The sequence below is a fragment of the Arvicola amphibius genome, chromosome 3 (genome assembly GCF_903992535.2).
Source record: "Arvicola amphibius chromosome 3, mArvAmp1.2, whole genome shotgun sequence".
In the NCBI taxonomy this organism is placed as follows: Eukaryota; Metazoa; Chordata; class Mammalia; order Rodentia; family Cricetidae; genus Arvicola; species Arvicola amphibius.
Genome location: NC_052049.1, coordinates 130,458,639 through 130,482,100, shown reverse-complemented (window position 1 = coordinate 130,482,100; position 23,462 = coordinate 130,458,639). Strand labels below are relative to the sequence as shown.

Genomic DNA, 23,462 nt, shown 5'->3' with positions numbered 1-23,462 from the left:
GGCTCTCTGCTTGCTTCTAAGCAGGTGTCAATCTAAACATATGTAAAATTTAAATTAATTGAATTTCTATCTCACTGTGTGACTGATATGAATTCAATGTAACTGAGATGTGAGAAAAGAGCTATATGAGGAGAACGTGGTTAATTGAGAGGCTGTGGTAGTCCATTGGCTTGCTCTCCATATCCATGTTCTGCTTCTCATTCATTGAACCCTGGTTTCTTATTCTTCTTTTTTTTTTATATTAGCACATTGTTGTCTGGGATAAAAGGTATTTCTCAGCCTTCCTTTTAGCTTGAGGTGGCTATGTTGCTGAGGTTTAGCTAATGAGATGTCAGAAGTGTTATGTGAAACTGAAGGGAAGTCTCATTAAAGGGAACTGATTCCACACAGAGATGCACTCTTTTGCCCTTGGGCCTTTCTGCTGCTTCCTGGACTGCAATGCAGACATAAAGCTGAGTCTTCTGTAGCTTTTGTTTGGGTCATAGGTTGATAGAAAAAGATTAAAAGTGCTATGTCCTTGATGAGCATGTAGCTACGTTCAAACCTTCAGACTGCCTACTTTTGGGTTTCTTTTATGTGAGTAAAAAGTGACAATGACTGGAACATATGCTGTCTATTTCTAACAGCATAACCCAGTCCTCAGAGCCAGGAGTGTAGCTGGTACAGGTATCTGATTCTCTCCAACTCCACCTCTAGGAACCACTGAAATGAAACCAGCACTAGAAGCCCAGGCAGTACTATATGCCTGAAATGCTGAAACGCCAAGATGTTTCAACTGAACACTAGATATTCACACTGAAAGCAACCAAAACTTGAAAACAATGACTGTTTCAGGTCTTAGGAGAAAGTGTACATGGTGAGCCTAAAATGTCTTGTTGTGAAAAATGCCAAAGACTCTATCAAAAACTATTGCGGTTGTATGAGAGAAAGGAGCCAATTTGAAGAGATTAGCACTGGCTAAAGTTAGAATAGCGTAAGCATTAAACACCAGTAACTACAGTAAATTGAAATTCATCAAATATGGTAAAACTCTGAGCTTATGTGTTATTATTTCTAAAGGTTCTTAGTTCATTTTTAGATGTTATTAAGGGACCAATTCATTATTTTGACAATTGTTAAATAAAAAATTCAGTAATAACTTTCTTGTACAACTATACTTTCAGGCTAAGCAAGTAGTTGGTAAGGGCAAGGTTTTTTCAGAAGTGTTCCAACTAATACAAAAGGACTGATGAGGTTATAGGTAAATTGATAATGGAGAATTTTAGAATGACTGTGTTAGGCTGGCAGCACCTGAATACATGGATTTAATTTTAGTGTCACAGAGATAGTTCCACATTGTATACACCCTGGATAAATTTCACACCGCTATCATGAAGTATTCTTGTTGAACAAAAAACAAATCCTACTTTTATCAAACCTCTAGATATGTCTAGCTGCTGATTTATAGGAAATACTGGAGACAAGATTCTGCAACCATTCCAAAAACAAAAAACAATACCAGGAAAAACATAGACTTTTGATGGATTTATATTGTTGACAGCTTTGTGCATGTATATAAACATTCTGATTGCTATCTCCCCATCCTTGCCTTATCATCTCCTCATCCCTATCAGCTCCTTTCCCAGATTTACAACATTTTGTTTTATGACCCCATTTAGTTAAATCAAGGCAGTCTGTGATTATTAGATTGGAACTATCTATTGGCGCTTGGTGAAGGTAGAATTAACTGAAGGTAGAATTACCCTCTCCATGAATCTCTCAGTAGTTGAGGAGTAGAGACCCTGGAGTTCCTCTTTCATCTGTGCCAAGGTTTTTCAGCCTTCCTAATACTGTAACCCTTTAATACATTTCATCATGTTTTGGTGACCCCCCAACCATAAAACTATTTTGTTGCTACTTCATAACTGTAATTTTGCTACTGTTATAAATTATAATTTAAATATCTGATGTGCAGGATGTCTGATATGAGACTCCTGTGGGTTGAGAATAATCTGATGCCTTATTGCTATTAGGTCCATTCTTGTGCAAACCCAGTGCAGGCATCTGCAGCTGTTGTGAGTTCGTGGTTGCAATGGTTATGTCTTGTCTAGAAGATAACAGTCATAGCTCTTCTTGCTGTCTCTGGCTTACATTCTTTACACTCCTCATCCACCATGCTTTCTGAATCGTAAAGGTATTCAAGAAAGAATGAGTACTCACCTATACTTACCGTGCCATATCCAGCCATGAATCTGCATTCACCCACATTCCCTGAAAGAATCTTCTCTGACTAAGGCCGAGAGTAGCAGTCGCCTATGGGTATACACATCAGTGTTTAGAATTGACACAATGTCAATTTAGCTGGTTAACAATATTCAACTTACCTATGAGGGCCTGTGATCTCTCCCACCATGGGTTTTTAACCAGGTGTACAATACCAGACATGGATTCCTTCCTGTGGGATAGGTCTCAAATCTAATAGGGAGCCATTGGTTACTTCCCTAACAGTACATCTTGCCTGGCAGATTAGTCTTGTAGGTCATAGGATTCACAGCTAGGTATGTTCTAAGTGTCTTTTCTCCCCTGGCAGCCTACATAGCACCTTCTGAGATTATGAAAGCTAGCTGGCAGGAAGGAAGCTTCCAGCTCAGTTTTTTCCATATCAACAAAATATACTCTATATAAGAGTTCATTTTACAGCAGTTTTGGAAAACATTTCTTATGCTTGCAGGTTTGAAAAATTGTGGAGATCATGAATGTTGAAAATGAATTCACAAGGCAGTAAGGCTGGAATGAAAAGAATACTGGCTAATAGACATCAATTCAAAGGGTATAGATAAAATAAGGACAACAGGATGGAAACTAAAAAAAAGCATTAAAATAAGCAATAGAGTAGAAATTGAATTATGCAGTAGCCAAATTAAACTGCACCAGAATAGAGAATACATTAGAAAATTGAATTCATGATATAGAATACAAATTTGAGAAGCTTTCCCAAAATGCAAACGAAAAGAGAAATGCAAAAGATTTGAAGAAAGTAAAGAATAAAGAGATCTAAAACTTAGAATTTCTATTCTAGAAGAGACTAGAGCAAGTTGAATAGAGATCTATTTATTATTAAACACTATAAGGAAAAAGATGAAGGATTACCTGATTATTATTCAAACAGGATTATTCTCAAACACCTGGGACATTTAATAATGAGACAGGCCTATTGTGGTGAAATTATGTTTTTTTCCTATATTAAAATCATCATCATAAGACTTATGCATCCAGACAAGAAGAGAAACAAGCAAACTACCAAAGCAGAGACTCACCTTAGGTCGCTGTTACAGTTGCATTGTATTTATATGTACATGAACAGTTGGTTTGGGACAGAATCCAACCTTGTCTAAAAAGAGCTGGGTGTGGTGGCACATGCCTTTAATCCTTAATCCCAGTACTCCTGGAGGCAGAGACAGGTAGTCTCCGTGAGTTTGAGGACAGTCTGGTCTATATAATGAGTTCCTGTCACTTTAAAAAAAGGAAGAAAGAAAGACCTGTTAACATGCAAGTTTAGTTGACTATGAGGGAATCCTTCAGTTTCTGAAAGGCAGCATTTGCGTCTGCTCATAGACATTCCATGATGCAGTAAGAACACAGACCTCTGACAGCTGATGATCAGATCCCTTCCTTATACTAGTATGTAAACCATCAAATAATTGTGTTTTTAGTGACTACTTAACATCACAGAACTTCAGGCTCACCATGTGTAATAGAGCAGACACATGTGAGTCTTGCCCAGACTGGCTTGGAACTTGGTTATCTTCAACCTTCCAAGTGCTAGGATTACAACCTGTACCACTAGTTTGCATTAGAAATCTAATCTTATTTGAAGCATTATGAGCCACTTGTCCCAGAGATCATATTAACTTTGTTACTAAAAAAATAAGTGGGCTGGGCTGGAGAGATGGCTCAGAGGTTAAGAGCGCTGATTGCTCTTCCAGAGGTCCTGAGTTCAATTCCCAGCAACCACATGGTGGCTCACAATTCTGTAATGAGATCTGGTGCCCTCTTCTGGCCTGCAGGCATACATGGAGACTGAACACTATGTACATAATAAATAAATAAATCTTTTTTAAAAAAAATTAAGTAGGCTAGCATAGCTTACTTTTGTCCTATTGTGAGTCATTTCTAGTGTATTCTTGTTTACATTTCTAGAAGGGTCTTAACCAAAATATTAGGTCTTTTTAAAGTTAAATTCATCACTGGATATTTAACCAATTGACTGTATAGTTTAAATCTTTATTCTATCAAGCAGCAAACAACAGCAATTAAATTGCAAATCTGTTTGAAAGAGTTAGCCAAGATACATCTCACCCGCCATCATTGCATGAGTGCCAGGTTCTCCAGCAGAGAGGGCTGAGGCAGGGCAGGTCCCACTGGTCTCTCCCTGGGGCTGAGCAGGATGGTGAGTGTACCCAGACACACACACACACACACACACACACACACACACACACACACACGGCCACCAGGGAGAAACACAATGAATCGGGAGTCTGTTGAAGCAGGATCTTGTTTTATTGCATCAGACAGGAACTTATATAGGGCTGAGATGGGGTGAGGTGGAGTAAGGAATAAGGGCTAATAATATCCTACCAGTTAGCGGTGGCTGGGCAGAAGCGGGTTTAGGTCCAGCTCTGCTGAGTCACTCATATGCAGAAGTTATGGCCAGAGACAGGTCACCAAACTCGAGTTAGGCTCAGGAAGTTAACACTGGGCCTCACTCCCAGGCCTCATGAGTCCCAACGCATGAGTTCTGGGGATTAAACTCAGGTTTGTCAAACAGAGCCACCTTGCACACCCAGTATTTCTCTTTTAATAGTCAAAATGCCAGACGTGGTTAATACATTGTATAAATGATAACAGTTTGCCTTTATTACAACTTAAGGAAATCTTTGATTTATAAATATATGATCTTTTACAGATTGCTTGTACCATACTCCATGCTGTTTTGTTTTAAATAATTTTATACAGTTTTCTTATAGAAATGGTATAAACGATGAAATATTATAAATGATGAAACATTAAGTTGAATATTTCAAATACAAAAAGAAATCTTAACTATGTCCCAGATCCAAATGTTTTGAACATTGATTTAATGCCACAAGTGGAAAATTCCCTACCATGAAACTACCTCTTGCACAAATCATCAAAAATACTACATTAAATTTGGATCTGGAAAGATGGCTAAGCAGTTATAAGCATTACTGGTGTTGCTAGGACCTGGTTTGGCTTCCCAACATCCACATTAAGCAACTCATAACCACCAGCTGTAGTTAAGGGGTCCAGCACCCTCTTGTGGTCTCTGAGAGTACCTGCACACGTGGTGCACAAACATACATAAGATAAATACATCTTCAAAGTATATAAAATTCATGTTCAGGTTTGGTATATATACAAAATGCTAATGAATTTTGTGGTTAGATTTTAGTCCCATTTCCAAGATACTACGTGCATGCAGAAATCCAAAGACCAGAAAAGATCCAAACCCTTAGTTTCAAGCATTTTAGATATTAAACTTACATTACATTCCCAGCTTTTAAATTGTGTATATTTTCAAATACACATAGATCTTTACTTCTTTTCCTTTTCGAAGTTCCACTGTAATAAAACGTCTAAAAACAGGAAGTGAAAAGACTTGAGTGAGGAGAACTGTCAAAGGACGACAGTCGAGCACACCTTTGTGGGCACCTTCTGCTCACCTCTCCAGACTTCACTTTACGTGTCCCTGCACTTTGACTTCAGATTACTGGCATTACTCCTAGGTGAAACAACAGGCAGGTTTTCTATACAGAAATTGGAAATGGCTAAGATTCCAAAACCATTTTTATTCTGATAGTTAGATTGCCTGCTGCCTTCCTGCTCTCACTAGAGGAGTACTGCAGGTAGCACCTGTCTGGCCCACACATAGCTCTTTCTCTTCAGTCCCCTCTGGCCTGGAGTTAGTCTACCCAAAAAGCAGACTATCTTTCCAGTAATAGAGAGAATCTAATGAGGTCACCAGGCATGTGATGAAAACTTAATGACAGGAAAAAGAGACAGATAACTGGGGGAAATGCCAATGGAAAAAACAGAAGTAATCCCAGAAAATTTTATTTTTAAAATGTAACTCTGTAGCATGTAGAGAGCCACAAAGACAGCACTTCCATTAAGCCACAGGAGGATACACTGCCAGATTGAAAGGGCACATCTGATACAGAAATAATCAACCAGCATGTCGTCCTTTCAAAACTGTAGAATTTGTGAGAGGAACAAAAGTTCCTTAATGAAGCATTTCCATGGTGGCAGGTACCAGGCTGCTTTTAAACCTTATCCGTAACTATATCAAGACAGTGCAGTACTGCCCTGAGACTTGATGCTAGTCTGAACACAGCTACATCTTGCCAAACTGTTAAGAGTGGGAGTAGAAGGCCTGGCGAGTGGCTCAGTGATTATGAGCTCTTCCAGAGGACAATTCCCAGCACCCATATTGCGTGGCTCACAACCAGCTGTAACTCCAGCTGTAGGGAACCAGACAATTCTGACTTCTGTGGGTGCCCACACTCACGAGCACATAACCACATAAAGACATATACAATTACTCATAATTAAAAATAAACCTTAAATCAAAAAGGGGGTGTTGATGAATTGATCTTAGGCATTTGGTAGCTTAAAGTTTATCTTCTCTTATAATTGAAAGAAATGAGTGAGTTATATGTTCACCATTAACTTCCTTAACTGAAATTCATCACTTACTTTTTTACAAAATATTTTTATTTGGGCATTTGCTCCTCTGTTCCTGCCTAAGTAAGTATAGTGTGAGGAAACTGAGAAGAGGTTACAAACAAAATAAATAATTGTGGAATCATAGTTCACATTTTAAAACTGTGTAAAACATAAATTGTGCTTTATATCCTTTCTCTGAGTAATCTCAAGTATTCCATACATCACACATAGAACTAACACATAATTTCTCATGGTCCCCAATAATTCTTACATATCATCATAGCTGGCTGGTATGCTGTATGGCCAGCAGAGCCAACAACATCAGTGTCCTCTCCCTTCAGTACTGAAGTGACATTATCTGACTAATTTTTTTTTCTTTTTTAAGATAGGGTTCTTTGTATCCCTAGCTGCCCTGGTATTCACTCTGTAGACCAGGCTGGCCTTGAACTCATGGAGATCCACCTGTCTCTGCCTCTCTAGTGCTGGGATTAAAATGTGCACCATCAACAGCCAGCGTGTCTGGCTTAAATTTAAAAGTATTTTGACTGCTGTGTTGAAAACAGAATTGGGGGTTGGACTGTTAGGTATGGGTAGAAAAAGAGGAGCCAGTTTGGCCAGTGCTGCATGTGAGAAATGACCATGGCTCTGTCATTGTGCAGTAGTGAAGTTGGTCAGGTTAGATCCTGAGTGAGCAATGTAGGAATTGAAGTTTTTATTCTGAGTGGTAGAAGGGTGAGTTAAGGGAGGCTCAGAACAGACTGAGGAGTAACAGGAGACCGACCCAGAGTTGCAAAGATGTTCTGTTCTGTTGTTTTCTCAGACAGCTACTGAAGTGCTAGAATATAAACACTTAAGTTGTTTAATCTTAACTACTTTACAAATAAAGGAGCACAGTAAAAAATTCCTGAGCCTAGTGGTGGTTGTACATGCCTTTAATCCCAGCACTCGGGAGGCAGACACAGGCGTACCTCTATGAGTTCAAGGCCAGGCTGGTCTACAGAGTGAATTCCAGGAAATGCTCCAAAGCTACACAGAGAAATCTGTCTCAGACAAACAGAAAATCCTGAAGTAACAAAGGAGCACAAAATGAAAATTTGAACATCTATGCATTAGAGGATTGTGCTGAGTAGTTCACCTCTTACTTTTGCCTATGCTGCAAAGTTTGGATCATAGTTTTAAATGTGATGAGATTACATGCATTTGATAAAATGTCCTGATGTGCACAATGAATAAATATGTTTTAAGTGTAGCAAGCTTATCTGTGAAACATCAGTAATGAAGCTGCATGATTGTTTGCCTCTATAGGTCTGGTCTGAATATGCGTTGTTTGCCTCTATAGGTATGGTCTGAATATGCGTTGTTTGGCAGCTCGGGTCAACTACAAGACTTTGATTATCATCTGTGCGCTATTCACCTTGGTCACAGTACTTTTGTGGAACAAATGTTCCAGCGACAAAGCAATCCAGTTTCCGCGGCACTTGAGCAGTGGATTCAGAGTGGATGGATTAGAAAAAAGAACAGCAACATCTGAAAGTAACCACTATGCCAACCACATGGCCAAGCAGCAGCCAGAGGAGGCATTTCCTCAGGAGCAACAGAAAGCACCCCCTGTCGTTGGGGGCTTCAATAACAATGGGGGAAGCAAGGTGTTAGGACTCAAATATGAGGAGATTGACTGCCTCATAAATGATGAACACACAATTAAAGGGAGACGAGAGGGGAATGAAGTTTTTCTTCCATTCACTTGGGTAGAGAAATACTTTGATGTTTACGGAAAGGTGGTCCAGTATGATGGCTATGATCGATTTGAATTCTCTCATAGCTATTCCAAAGTCTATGCACAGAGAGCCCCTTACCACCCTGATGGTGTGTTTATGTCCTTCGAAGGCTACAATGTGGAAGTCCGAGACAGAGTCAAGTGTATAAGTGGAGTTGAAGGTTGGTATCCATTTGCTATATGTGGGTTTTTCTAGCTTGATTGTATTAAGGACTAAAAAACTGAAGATGTTAATTACACAGCCACTATATAGCTTAATGGGAAGAGACCTTTCATTGTAGCTCCACCTCAGCAAGAAGAAAAAGGCAAAGCGTAAACCTGTTGAAGCTCTTCGGCTGGTGTGATTTAAGGGCACTTATTGCCCAGACTGAATAAATAGGATTATTCCATTAACCTGCCTCAGAGTCTCATCAGTGAGGTTAAGGCACCAATCTCCAGAAATTGTGCTTCAAAACAGTATAGTTACTGGGACAAGGATCTGGCTCAGTGATACAGCATTTGCCTAACATATGCAAGGCCTAGAGTTCAGTTCCTGCTATCACAGAAACATATATCTCAATAAAAACTGTACTAATACAGGGACTAGACAGGCAACGAGACCTAGGCTACTGGTAAGCTTTCTAGCACCTGTACTCTTTCTCCAAGGTGTAGTCTTCCGAAGTTAAATATTTCATCACTTAATAAAAAATCAGTTATGTATGATCTTTTTTAAAACGAGTGATTACAAAGATGCACAATAATGTACAGTCGGTGTAAGAATGAGCAACACAGCATGAAGACTGAAAAAAAAGCATCAAGTTGTGGATAACCTGAAACATTCCTCAGACATGCAGCAGTGAATAGTCCTCGGAATAGCTCCTCAGTGTCTGGGTTTAGTGATTGGTTGTTTGTTTTTTATAGGTGTGCCATTATCTACACAATGGGGACCTCAAGGCTATTTCTACCCAATTCAGATTGCACAGTATGGACTAAGTCATTACAGCAAGAATCTAACTGAGAAACCCCCTCACATAGAGGTATACGAAACAGCAGAAGACAGGGACAGAAACGTCAGACCTACTGAATGGACTGTGCCCAAGGGTTGCTTCATGGCAAGTGTGGCTGACAAGTCTAGATCCACCAATGTTAAACAGTTTATTGCTCCAGGTGAGTTTCCTTCTCTATGTGTCTTACATTTAAATTGGCTTATAACAAACTGGAGCACCTTTAAAATTGTAATGGTTTGTTTTATTTTTTTTTTTTTTTTTTTTTTTTTTTTTTTTGGTTTTTTGAGACAGGGTTTCTCTGTGGCTTTGGAGCCTGTCCTGGAACTAGCTCTTGTAGACCAGGCTGGTCTCGAACTCACAGAGATCCGCCTGCCTCTGCCTCCCGAGTGCTGGGATTAAAGGCGTGCGCCACCACCGCCCGGCTGGTTTTTAAAAACATAATAGCAAGCCCTTTCTTTATGTTACATACATAAATAATGTCATTAAGTGAAATCCTCCAAAAGGAAACAGCTAAAAACAACAACAACAAAAAAGTGTTATGAAAAGGAGTTAATTTACTTTGTGAAGAACCAAGCTGTAGAGTGATGCTAAAATGTACATAAACCTGTATTCCTCCTGGGGTCTGTATACCCCAGAATAAAGTTCTTTGGTTTGGTTAGTCTTTGATACCGGAATCTAACCCAGGACTTTGTACATACTAAGCAAGCATTCTGCCATTGAGTACATTCCCAGTCTTAGAATGTTAGCATAGCAGAGTTGAATTTTTAAATGATTCTGCCCTAGGTTAAATTTTAACTGCAAGAACCATCCTTTCCTTTGCATATTTTTAAGCAATAGCATTTTTTTCAAGAAAGTATAGCATTACCAAATAGGCCTGCTCTCATACTAAATTTTGTTAATATACTAAATTATCTGAAACTTCATATAAAACCATTTTCATTAATAAAACCATTTATAAGATCAAATTAACCTTATGCAACATTTCCCTTTTACTGAGACAGTCTCATTAATTAGGATGTAATGTATTTTCCTGTACTAATCAATATCCATGAGAATTAATGAGCCCATTACTTAAAAAGACAATGAAATAATCTTAGCACCTCAGGCTTAATGAAATGTTGTCAGGTACAGAACTCATTCCCCCTCCCTCCAAACTGGAATAGGTAAAGAGAAAAAAGAGGGTAAGACCTCCTTTTTATTTCTTCCTTGTTCTTTATTGATTACAGACTTGGAAAGCCAAAATACAAATCCACTCATTCTACAGGACCTCGATAATGCCTTGCCTTTAGTGTTATTGAAACTAGAACATCTTCTCCCATGATGTTTTGTAATACTCCAGTATATATATGGGCTTTGCTAAGACATCTCCCATGGCTAAGTGAGAAGTTACAAGGAAATGCTTAAGAATAGTTGTTTTATACCTAGGAGGTTACTGTAGCAGGAAATTACTATATGAAGCAAGAGAACATTTGGTTTTGGGTGGATCCAAGGAGTTTGGTTTTACTTCGATAGTGCTGTCTAGATGCTGGTAGAAGAAACACTTTTTTTGGGTGGTTTCAAGTACACAGAGAACTGTTGAAAGCCGTGTTGTTAGGAGCATACACCCACTCATAGTTGCTCCCTGTTGGTAAGTCTGCTAGCTAGGAGTGGCATTCACATGTTATTCTGGGTGTTCTGGGAGCTATATTGTAGGGGAGGGAGAACGATTGCAGCTACATCGAGTGAGAATCAGGGAAGTAAGGTGGCATCATTGAAACATGGCTGTGAGGCATGAAGAGTGTTTAGAAAATACAGCTTTGTGGGAAACAGTTCAGAGCATCATTGCTGAGATGTTGAAATTTGTTCTTAAAACATAGGTGTAAGTAAACTGGGGCTCTGGAGAACCAGAGATTATTTTTCTTTCTTGGTCTTTTCCCCAAAGGAGTTGTTTTTCTCCAAGAGGGAACAAAATCACTGAGTAGAGAACTATTTTATAAGCAACATGCAGTAGTACACCTGTGATCCCATCACTTAGGAAGCAGAAGCAGGAAGATTATGTGTTCCAGAGCAGCCTGAACTACACAGTGAGAGCCAGCCTGAAAAAAATCAACATACACACATTATGGGAACCATTTTATTTCTGCAACATATTTTTTTATTTATTAAATGATATTTTCTTTTTAAAAATCTACATAGCTGTAGAGAGATCTGTGCGTGTGTGTGTGGAGAGAGGGGGAGAGAGACAGAGAGAGAGAGAGAGAGAGAGAGAGAGAGAGAGAGAGAGAGAGAGAGAGAGAGAGAGAGAGAGAGAGAGAGAGAGCGCTAGTAGGTAGGTAGGTAGGTAGATAAATAGATAGAGTCTCAGAATAGCCCTAACTGGCCTCAAACTCACTATGTAGTTGAGGATGGGATTACCTTTCTGCCTCTTTCCCAGGACTGAAATTGCAGGCACATGCCACCATACCTGGCTCTCTTCTAAATTTTCAAATTGAATGATACAGAATTGAATGCTTGTAACTAACTTTCCCAAAGCATTCTTTTCCTTCCACTTTCATGATCTTTCCTCCTCCTTGCTCTCTTGTTTAGCTCTTTTCTCCCAGCTTCTGCTGCCCCCCTTTTTCCCCCTGCCTAACCCTCATCTCTCAGCATTCATCCAGGTTTGAGTAGGGATATTTCTCATTTGATGTAGTAAACGTGTTGGTGAAGAATGAATAAAGGTAGTAACTTATGCTTTATGTGAGGGTACTCACTTAAAGATTGTTCTGTTTTTCCAGCTTTACTGAATGTAACTGAAAAATGAATTTGTTTATGTTTAAGGTGTACAGTATGATGCTTTGATGCTGGTTAATGTTGTAAATAGGTTACCAAGATCAAGATAAGTAGTTTACACAGGGCTGGAATTCAGCACCCATGTCAGGTGGCTCACAACCACGTATATGCAACTCCTCTTCCAGGGGATCTGATGTCCCTAGCCTCCATGACACCTGCACTCATATATACAAAGCCACACAGAAATACATAATTAAAATAATAAAATTTTTTTAAAACATGAAAACAAAAGATAATTTACATATTCATTACCCCATAGAGTTAGTGTGTATGTTGGTAAGAGTGTAGAAAATGTCAGCATATCTTAAGCATGTGATACAGTATTATCTCTAGTTTACTATGCGGAGCATTAGGTATCTGAAAGCTTGTATTCTTTGACCTCCAACTCTCTATTTTCTTCATTTTCCAGTTTCTAAGCACATCATTCTATTTTTATAAGTTCAGCTTTCTTACTAACTACTAGTAATGTTTAATGTAATTAGAGTATAGTAGAAATTCCACATTCAGTATCTGCCTTTCATAAGGATTAGCTCTCAGATGGCAGGATTTCATTGTCTTTTACAACTGAAAATTGCAAGCAGACCACACTATCCGTTCACCCATCACACACAGGTTATTTTCATGTCTTGACTACTTCCACTAATCTTTCAATGAACATAGGATATCTCTCACCCAGACATCTCTTTGTCATGCTAATTTTGTTTATTTTGGTTAAGTATGGACCCAGAAGTGGGATTGCTGGTTCATCTGGGAATTCTGGATTTAATTTGGAATGGGGGGGGGGATTCAAAGTGCTGTAGTGTCGGCACCAATTTACTTCCCTCTCCAAGTGACAAGGACCCTTTCTCCCCATCACCGCAGCAGGACTTTGTTAGTGCCTGTGCTTTCCTTATGTAAGGTAGGTGGTATTTTGCTATGGTTTTGTTTGTACTTCCCTTGAGATAAAGAATGAACAACTTTGCATATACCATGTGGCTATTTGTGACTTTGGAAAATGTCTGTTTAGACCCTTTATGCATTCTTTAATTAATTGATTTTGTTTTCTATTGAGTTCCTTATGTATCATTGGATATTAACACTTTTTCAGATCACAGTATGCAGGCGTTTTCTCCTGTTTTGTAGTTTTTGCCTTTTCATTTTTTATCTTTTTTCTTTTTCTACTTTTTTTTTGTTTTGTTGTCTTTTCTTTTTTGCTTTTTCAAGGTAGAGTTTCTATGTGTAGCTTTGGAGTCTGTCCTGGAACTCTCTCTGTAGACCAGGCTAGTTTTGAACTCACAGAGATCTGCCTGTCTCTGCCTCCTAAATGCTGGAATTAAGGGCTACCACTGCCTGGCAAGTTTTTGCCTGTTCTTTTGTTAATTGCTATACTTTATAGCTTGATGTAGTCTCGCTCTTCTGTTTGGTTTTGATAGTGGTGGTGGTGATAGTTTTTGGTACTTCTGCTTTCAGTGTCAAATCAAGAAAATAATCAACAGCATGTTTGTCCTCCTTTGTCAGTGTACATATGTACCATTTATACCAAACACAAAGTGTCAGTGGCTCATGGAAATAACTGCTCAGAAAGGAGGGTTCATGGACTTGTGGGAGTCCAGGTGGTTGGGAAGTCAAAACTTCTGTTAGTAGATTTAAGTAGGCGTCTCCAGACAGCCCAGTGTTCTGAGAGAGCTTGAAACTTCATCCAGTGTTTGTTCTGTTTGCCACACCATCCCTTATGCCACCACTCCGACCCTGCAGTAGTCTTGCAGATTACATAATTTCCCATGTACGCTGGAAGAAGGGAATTGGAGACTGGTTTCATATAATTGTTAGGAAGACACCAATTGTTGACTGATTAAGGGCTGTGACTTTTTTGTCACTCCTATATGCCTCAAGAGATCCACCTTTATTAGTGTCAAGGGTTTAGAAAATTTAATAATCGGACATTTTAAAGGGTTCATTCATTACTGAATCCTTTGGACTCATCTGGTATATAAAGACATAATATGAGGATTGATTAAACCATGTCTCTTAATTCAATTTTTATAAATAAAGAGAAAAATTAGAACAGAATTCTGGGAGGAAATGGATTTCAGTTTCCCTTCATCTGGACTAAGATGGGGCATTGTTAACCAGTCTGCCAGATATATGTAATACTTAATAATGATAAAAAATAGGACTCAGGATAGTATGCTGTGCCGAGTGTAATTTAATCTTGTATGATTCATACTTCAGTTCTGAATCCCAGTGTATCAGGTAGCTGAACTCAGCTCCAGATTTTCTTTTACTGGGAAGGAGGAAAGTACTAGTTAGAGAGAGAATGCATGCTGACATTTTGACAGATAAAATGGATTTTGCTGAACTAAGATTTTACTATTGTGGTCAATTTTTAAACCGTCACCCAGTATTATTTGATTCATAAGTCGGCTATAGTGTTCCCATTCTTGATACAATAATTTCTATAATTGTCTGCTCTATCAAATAAGTCATTAAGAGCCTTGGGCCCTGTGTGTGTGTGTGTGTGTGTGTGTGTGTGTGTGTGTGTGTGTGTGTGTGTGTGTGTGTGTGTGGTACTGGTGGACTCCAGCATTGAGAGGTTTGACTTCACAAGCCAACACCATCCAGACTGATCTGATCTTTGCTCCTGTGACTATCTATCCTCTCAAGGACTGCTGGAAGCAGAGGTCTGCTTCTGTGCCTAGGTCTGAGAGAAGGAACCTCCACTGAACATTCTTTTGAGCAAATATTTCCAGTGCCATTTGTCTTCCTCACAGTCTTTGTACTTGGCCTTGAAACCTGGGCATAGTATAGTACAGCCCTGCTATAATAGCTGTTTAACCTCACAAAACCTGCAGGTTTTCACCTGTAAAGCAGAATAATCCATATTTTACCTACCTCAGAAGAGTGAGGACCAAATGAAAGTCAGTATGTGGGTATGTTTGGGAAATATAAGCCATGTAAAGATTAAAGATGTTCTACCAGGTGGTGGTGCCACACACCTTTAATCCCAGCACTCAGGAAGCAGAGGCAGGCGGATCTCTGAGTTTGAGGCCAGCCTGGTCTACAAAGTGAGTTACAGGAGAGCCAAAGTTACACAGAAGAAGGTGTTCATATTTCCCTTTGATAGTTTAAAGTTTGTGCTGCGTGTATTGTATATTTATGTGGTTTGTGTGTGTATGTGTGTGCTCTTTATTGTTAGTTGATTTTAATATGCACAGTGTCTTTTGACAATTGTTAGATTAATATCATTCGGGGGGTCATCTTGCGAGAGCCAGCCATCACTGTTGATAAGAGAATTTCATATTTCATAATTTGCCAAATAAAACAGCTTAAACCATTTTGTTAGCATGTGGGAATTAGCAGCAGTAGTCGCCAACGTTTATCACTACTCGAAGCCACTGTCTTCTTTAAACTGTCAGCGTTAACCCCCAAAGTGATACCGCCTCTGCCAACACTTGAAGAAACTGGGACCTGGAAAGGTCTTTTCGGAGCTGCTGGATGAGCAGGACCTGTGAAGGGTTTTTAACTCCAAAGTGTATTTTCCCCTTCCTTCCTTTTATGTTAAACATGATCCCATTGTTTAATTTGCAGTAATTTTGTTTATAATTCCAGAGAATATAAAAAATAAACACATTTTTCAACGTCAGATTAGGAGCCAGACTGGGCAACTGTGGGTTCTGTCCTTTGGAAGATTACTTGACTGTGTTTCTCAGTTGCACACCTGTAAAGTGGGAGTGTAACAGTGCACACCCATGGCTAAGCAGGCAAGCATCATGTTAGGTCTAGAGTGTAAAACACTTACCAGCTGCATTAGAAATGAATTTCATACATACCATTCTACCTAAAACTTTAATGATCTTGTATTAATATGCATTGAACCAGCTCTCAGCTATTTTTCCTTCCTTTTATGGAATAAGTATATTAGAATAATGAATGATTCTTGACCAGTTGGCATCAGGTCTAGAAACGACAGTTATTTGCTCTGAATCCTTTCTGTAAACCTGACAGAGTCAATGTAAGGAGAAGTCATCATGAAGTCACCAGGTTTGCTACTTAGCAAAATTTGATAACACAATACTGGAGTTAATTTTTTTGTGGTTAGTAATTATCATGAATAAACTGCAATTATATTTCTAGTTTAAAATTATTTTATTCTAACTCGTCTTTGGTCTGTTTCCCACAGAAACCAGTGAAGGTGTGTCTTTACAGCTGGGAAACACAAAAGACTTCATTATTTCATTTGACCTCAAGCTCTTAACAAATGGGAGTGTATCCGTGGTTCTGGAGACCACAGAAAAGAATCAGCTCTTCACTGTGCATTATGTCTCAAACACCCAGCTAATTGCTTTTAAAGACAGGGATATATACTACGGCATTGGGCCCAGAACATCGTGGAGTACAGTTACCAGAGACCTGGTCACTGATCTCAGGAAAGGAGTGGGTCTTTCCAACACAAAAGCTGTCAAGCCAACCAAAATCATGCCCAAAAAGGTGGTTAGATTGATTGCAAAAGGGAAGGGATTCCTGGACAACATTACCATCTCAACCACAGCCCACATGGCTGCATTCTTTGCTGCTAGTGACTGGCTAGTGAGGAACCAGGATGAGAAAGGTGGCTGGCCAATTATGGTGACCCGGAAGTTAGGGGAAGGGTTTAAGTCTTTAGAACCAGGGTGGTACTCTGCTATGGCACAAGGGCAAGCCATCTCTACATTAGTCAGGGCCTATCTTCTAACAAAAGACCATATATTCCTCAATTCAGCTTTAAGGGCAACAGCCCCATACAAGTTTCTGTCAGAGCAGCATGGAGTTAAAGCTGTGTTTATGAATAAACATGACTGGTATGAAGAATATCCAACTACACCTAGCTCTTTTGTTTTAAATGGCTTTATGTATTCTTTAATTGGGCTGTATGACCTAAAAGAAACAGCAGGGGAGAAACTTGGGAAAGAGGCAAGGTCCTTGTATGAGCGTGGCATGGAATCTCTTAAAGCCATGCTGCCCTTGTATGATACTGGCTCTGGAACCATCTATGACCTTCGCCACTTCATGCTGGGCATTGCTCCCAACCTGGCCCGCTGGGACTATCACACCACCCACATCAACCAGCTGCAGCTGCTCAGTACCATCGATGAGTCTCCAATCTTCAAAGAGTTTGTCAAGAGGTGGAAAAGCTACCTGAAAGGCAGCAGGGCAAAGCACAACTAGAGCTCAAAACCAAAAGCGCATTCCAGCCTCTTCTGAACTCGAGGGCTGAGCTCTGTGTCAGCGGCAGAGCTCAGCAGCACACCACACATTTAAAATGGTGTGTGTCCAGGGTTTGTGGGTCACAGCAACATGAGAAGAGACCCTTAAAGTTAGTCTTCTGAAACAATGGCATTCCATGGGTCAGGTGCTTAGAAATGTAGGCACTGCAAGTGTTTAGTCCAAGCGCTGAACAAAGATGTGATCTCTGCCCTGCTCGTCACTTAGGCCTCCATGCAGAGTCTTTCTGTCTGTGAAAAGTAACGGTAAGTTGCCGCTGCTAACCTGCTGCCCAGCACTTACCTAAAACTTAGTATGGAGTGCTTTTAAAATGTGATTATTTATATTTATGCTGAAAGCAGGCTCTTAGAAAATGGTGTGCTGTACTGCAGTAAACGTGTGCGTATAGCCTGGATCGTGGACTGTGTTTTTCAGTGTTTCTTTCCTGTAGGTTCATTTCTTGGGAGGAAGTGAGTATTTGTTGCATTTGTTCAGTTATATATGGAAAATATTTTGAATTATGGTTTTCTTGAACTATGTATATTTAATCACAGCCTTGTTCAGGTCTCATGGTCACATAGCATAAGCACAACTAAAATGAAACTTGTTGACTGCACAAGAAATTACAGATGTTATGTTTTATGAAACTTGATCTACAATCAGTAGACGTTTGATAATCATCTTCCCCACTCTGCCCCCAGCGCAGTGTGTCTTTGTCACTATCTGGAACATTTCATTTCATTTCATACTACACTTTGAGGGTTTTGTCCATTTTGAGGACATTACCCAGAATGTTAATTATAAGCCTAAATTTGTGACAGACCTAATGATTTGAAGCCTACCATCAGTCCCTTTTAGGATTTTTCTCCCCCCTTAAAGGGGAATTGCTGGGTTCAATGTCATGTTCAGGAGTCACAGGGAAGGTTTTCCTGCCTGGATGTCACCATTGCTTTTTCACCATCGCTTCTTGTCCTCACTTTTTCTCTGAAACTTCATTTTGAGTGATTCCAACTTTGAAACAGAAGAGATGCTCCCGTGTCTGCTGTCTGTGTGCCATCAGATTTCTTAAGGGTTTCAGAGTCCTCATGCCGTGGACAGTGTCTGCTCTAGGGCTTCAGGCATTAGGTAAAAGCAACAAGGATTGGTTTTGCTCTGTTTTTTGTTTATGGTGTGATAATATAGAGATAGTTAGGTAACATGAGTCTCACACTTTCTAGGGACAAACAGTGGAGCTTATCGGTCAGATGGATGTTTAAGAGCCAGGTGAATGATCTGCCCACACGTCGTACTTCTGTTGAATTCAGCTGTTGAAACTGTTAAAATATATATGATGCACATACACACATACATAAATGATACATATATAAACTATATTGACATCAAAAGAGGCAGATATGTACAGAAGATGAAGACTATTAAACTGTTGAAAAATAAGTGTAAACTCCCAGTTCATATGACCACACCTTAATTTTTCCTGTAATGAACCCAGTGTGGTCATTAGGTTCCCCAGCTTTTACCTTTGTGAGTCTCACACACACACGGTGTTTCAGCAACATCTGAACATGCACATTTGTCTCAGCAATAAAAATGAGGACTCCCTTATTATTTTCAGTACTGATGTTCAAAACAAGCTTCTCTAGCTGGGAACACTGTTCACTCTATCAGATTTGTTATTAGAGTGGTCCCGGCTTTGCTTTATGTTTGCATACTGGTCTTCAGATGAGAGGGGTCAGGGAAATCATGGTACTGCTTCTGTGACAAACACCAGTGCCTTACCAATGTGCTTGTCCTTTTCCACTGAAGAGGGAAAGTTTGCTTTGTTTTGTTTCTGATATAGAAATGGCAGTTGACTGCTGTTGCTTTTCCACTGCCTTCCACATTGCAACAGCTACTTGACTTGTGTTGTGATCCCAGAATCCCAAGAGATCACACTGACCTGTGACAGCACTGTCAGTGCTTGGCTTCTCAGACTTGAGAAAGCCTTCGTCACCTGGGAGTTGACATAATGAGACTCTAGGTGTGCAGGAAGTCTGCCTGCAAAGTGGGATCCGCAACGTGTTTGACAGATGGGGTGATGCTTCGGGAGAGCTGGGCATGTGTAGAGGAGCGCTGCCTGGGACCCATGCATTTTTGCCTCTGGAAAATTACAAAGTTTCCTAGGTTTTTAAATCATGTAAATGTTTACTATCCTGAGGATAGAGAGAATGGGGAGGGTATTTTAAGTTTTTGTTGTGTTTCTTTAAATTTTTCTTTAAAAATACTAGTTTGAGTTACTTATCTGAGTTAGCTTCCATGTTGTGAATCTGTTGCCATCTCAGTAGTAAAACCAGCCAAAAGTTCCTAGACAAAGGGCAGTTTGACCCTTTAGGAGTTACTGTATATAACGGCTTCCTTCAAGAGCCACGCAGCATCCATGAGCAAGTGCAGAAATGACACAAGCACACTCTCCAGATGTGGCGGGACTCTTTCTTTTTTGGTGTACAGACTCTCACCAAAAGCTGCTGTTTTCGTTCTTGTAATTGTTTCCTCGCTTCTCCTCCATTGTACATGTGGGGTATATGCCATGTGTCAAATATGCAATAACGTGTTTACCGGATGCCCTTCTGAAGGGTGGTCCTCTGTAAAGCTGTACAGACTTTGCAGTCCAAGCACAATGTGCACATGTTAGTTTTATATACAGCGAAACTTGATTTTTTCAAATGGAAAGGTATTTTGTTTCTATACAAAGTTAAATGGGTTGTTTGTGCTTAATGTAAAGCTGCTTTATAAAATTGTAAAATAAAGTTTTTATCTTGAAAAGAAATGTACTTGGATATTTCTCTTTTCCTGCTTAATTTGTGATTATGTGAGCCCAGCAAGCATTTGACCAACATTTCCTGTTGAGCCTGCAGACAGGGAACCAAGAGTATAGCATCGGAGCCTTAGTCTGTAGAACCACACAGTACGTGGGACAGGTGAGAAGATATAGTGGTGCACTGTGCTCAGTCAAGGACTGAAGCTCAAGCTGGGGCTCTGACTAGTCAGGCTGGTTCCATGCTGCCTGTTGTCTTTCTGTACTCATATCTTTAGAATGATCAGCATCACCTCATATTCTCTCCTTGCTAAGATTTTAGGTTCCAAATGTGAATCCAGCCTGAAGCTGCACTTTACTGAAAAATTTTACGTTCTGGAATTGCTGTTGATCCTCAGCCAGCTGTGGGATTCCAGTGGCCATACAGGTCAGAGCACAAGGCTGTTCTTGTTCTTGGAGCTGCCCCTTGTCCTCCCCCTTCAGTTAAGAAACAGCTATGTGGTCACAAGCAGTGTTGCACCGGAGTGGATCATGAACTACTCTTGCTTTGATTTTGTAATTTGTGATAAAATTAAGGTTTGACCATAAACCTGATACTCTCTTAATTGTCCTTGTGAGGCAGATCCTTCATACCACAGAGGACTTAATACCTAATGAGCTCTTTCCTGCCTGTGTGCTGGATGGCCCTCACAACAGCTAGGTCAGTCGGTCTCTCCCAGCAAGAATCCAAAATTTAGTTAGAATTTAAAAACTGTCATAAAGAGAGAGAAAAGCAAGAGAGAAAAAGCCAGAATTTTGACAGCCCCAGGCCCTGGATTCAATGCATTTCAGAGGGCAGTGGACCTTCACTTAGGTTCCATAGAGTGCACCGGTATCCTTAGGACATTCCTTGTGTGCTGCTATTGACTGGATTTGGTTTCTGTGGCTCGCAATAGTTGAACCCTAATGAATAATAGTTTGAAGACAGTGGTCTGCAGATGGTACATTTCTTCATCCATTAGGGCAGCTGGAACAAAATACCATAGGCTAGGATAGCTTAAACAGCAGAGATTCAGATGTCCCAATTCCAGAAATGGGAAATTTAAAATCAAGTTGTAGGTGGGATTGGTTTCCTTTGAGGTTGTTTTTCCTTGCTGTCTTCTCCCCGTGTCCTCACATGGTGTTCTTCCAGCTATGTTGTCTGAGTCCTAATCTCAAGGACATGAGTCACACTGGTTATAAGGACTATTGACTTTTTTATATGTATCACTGTTAGGGGTTTGTTTATTGATTTATTGCTTTTAGTTTTTTTGTTTGTTTTGAGACAGGCTTTCTCTGTGTAGCCCTGACTATCCTAGAACTCACTCTGTAGACCAGGCTGGCCTCGAATTTACAGAGCTCTGCCTGCCACTGTCTCCCAAGTGCTGGGATTAAAGGCAAGGACCATTACTGCCCAGTTTATGTACCACCTTTTTTTAAAGCATGATGTCCACATACAGTCATATTCTGTGATATATTGAGGCTTAAGAGTTCAACATGCAAAGTGTCACATTCAACCCATAATAACCATTCTTCACACGGAGCACACAGGAACAGTCATTTGTTAACCAGTGAAGTCCCAACTCAGGTGCATAGGAAGCATGAATGGGGCAAAGAGTCTTAGGGCTCAGGCAACAAACTGCCTGGCTCACAACTGTCAGGAACTTTGTCTTTGATCCCATGAGTTTTAATTCCTTCAATAGTACTGTCCAGAAGGTTTTTGTTATGTTTTTTGTATATTGGTAAGGCAAATACTAAAATGATGTTTAAAATGTTTAAAAATGCTCAGTGGTCAAGAGTGTATACTACTCTTGCAGAGGGGCTGACTTCAGCTCCCAGTGCACAAGTCAGGGGGTTCACACCCACCTGGAACTCCAGCTGGGGCATCTAATGTCCTCTCCTAGCCTCCAAAGGCACCACACTTACACACACTTGTATGTGCTCAAACACACGTGCACATAATTTAAAATAAACATCTTGTACTGGAGTTAAGAGCACTTCTTGTTCTTGCTGAGGATCTGAGTTTGATTCCCAGCACCCATATGGTTGCTCACAACCATTCATAACTCCAGTTCTAGTGGATCTGGTACATGCAAGTGATACACTCACATGGATGTGGGTAAACATACACAGTGCAACTTAGACATCTTTTTACAAAGAATTTTAGGGCTGGAGAGATGGCTCGGTGGCTAAGAGTGAATGTTACTCTTTCAGAACATACCTAATGTGAGGCAACTCACTACTGCCTGTGATTACAGCTCAAGAGAATCTAACACCTCTGGCTTCCAAGGGCATCCACACACACATGGTGTGTATACACACACACACACACACACATCTTTAAATAGTTTTTAAGGAATTTTAAAGTATGTTTATTTAAACTACGTCTTTATTTTGAATACAGAATTCAGAGATACCCTACAGCCATAGAGAGGTTGGAGAAATGACTCATTAAGCAAAGTACTTGCAGTGAAGTATGAGGACCTAAATTCACATCCTAGCATTCATGTAATAAACTGGACACAGTGGCATCTGTCAGTCCTCCCAGCACTGGGGAGGCAGAGATATGACGGCCCCTGAACTACCTAGCCAGCTGGTGTAGCCAGCCATCCAGCTCCAGGTTCAGTGAAACACCCTATTTATAAAAATAAAGTTGGAAGTTATTAAAGAAGATACCAATGTCTGGCTTTCACACACCTCCAGATGCATGTGTGGGTACATGCATGCATATACACATACGTGCATACATGACAGATGAGTATTTGAAAATTGCAAGTAGTGAGATTTTTTTTCTTTAACATAACAGTACAAACGTATTATTTTAGGCCACCTCCTGGACCAAGCAAAGGACCCAGCAAAGTTCAGCACAGCCTCTGAACCTGTTTCTGACCCCAGCAGGGTGAGCACATCACCCTCTCAAACAGGGCCTTCCATGTTGCAGATGTTGGAGCAGCTGGTGTCATGGGTAAATTCCACACACACCTGTGTGCACTGTCCCTGTGAACCAATCCTGCCTGGCACTTTGGTTACCCTGGCCAGCATGGTGGGCTGCATGGGACTCATTTCCATGATGGCAGTGATCTGGCACAAAGCAACTTTTTTTTCCTTTGGCAAGGTTTCCTGGGTTGTTTGT

General features: G+C 40.1%; 1 protein-coding gene across 1 annotated transcript in view; it reads left to right on the top strand.

The window, feature by feature from the left end:
- The window catches only part of Glce (glucuronic acid epimerase), a 64,245-nt gene extending 43,922 nt beyond the window's left edge, over positions 1-20,323 (top strand). The window contains exons 3-5 of the mRNA XM_038323556.1: positions 8,069-8,667; positions 9,407-9,652; positions 16,460-20,323. Of these exons, the coding sequence (XP_038179484.1) occupies positions 8,082-8,667; positions 9,407-9,652; positions 16,460-17,484 (1,857 nt within the window). The 5' untranslated portion in view covers positions 8,069-8,081 and the 3' untranslated portion in view covers positions 17,485-20,323. The remainder of the gene's footprint in view (positions 1-8,068; positions 8,668-9,406; positions 9,653-16,459) is intronic.
- Positions 20,324-23,462: the final 3,139 nt, after the last annotated feature.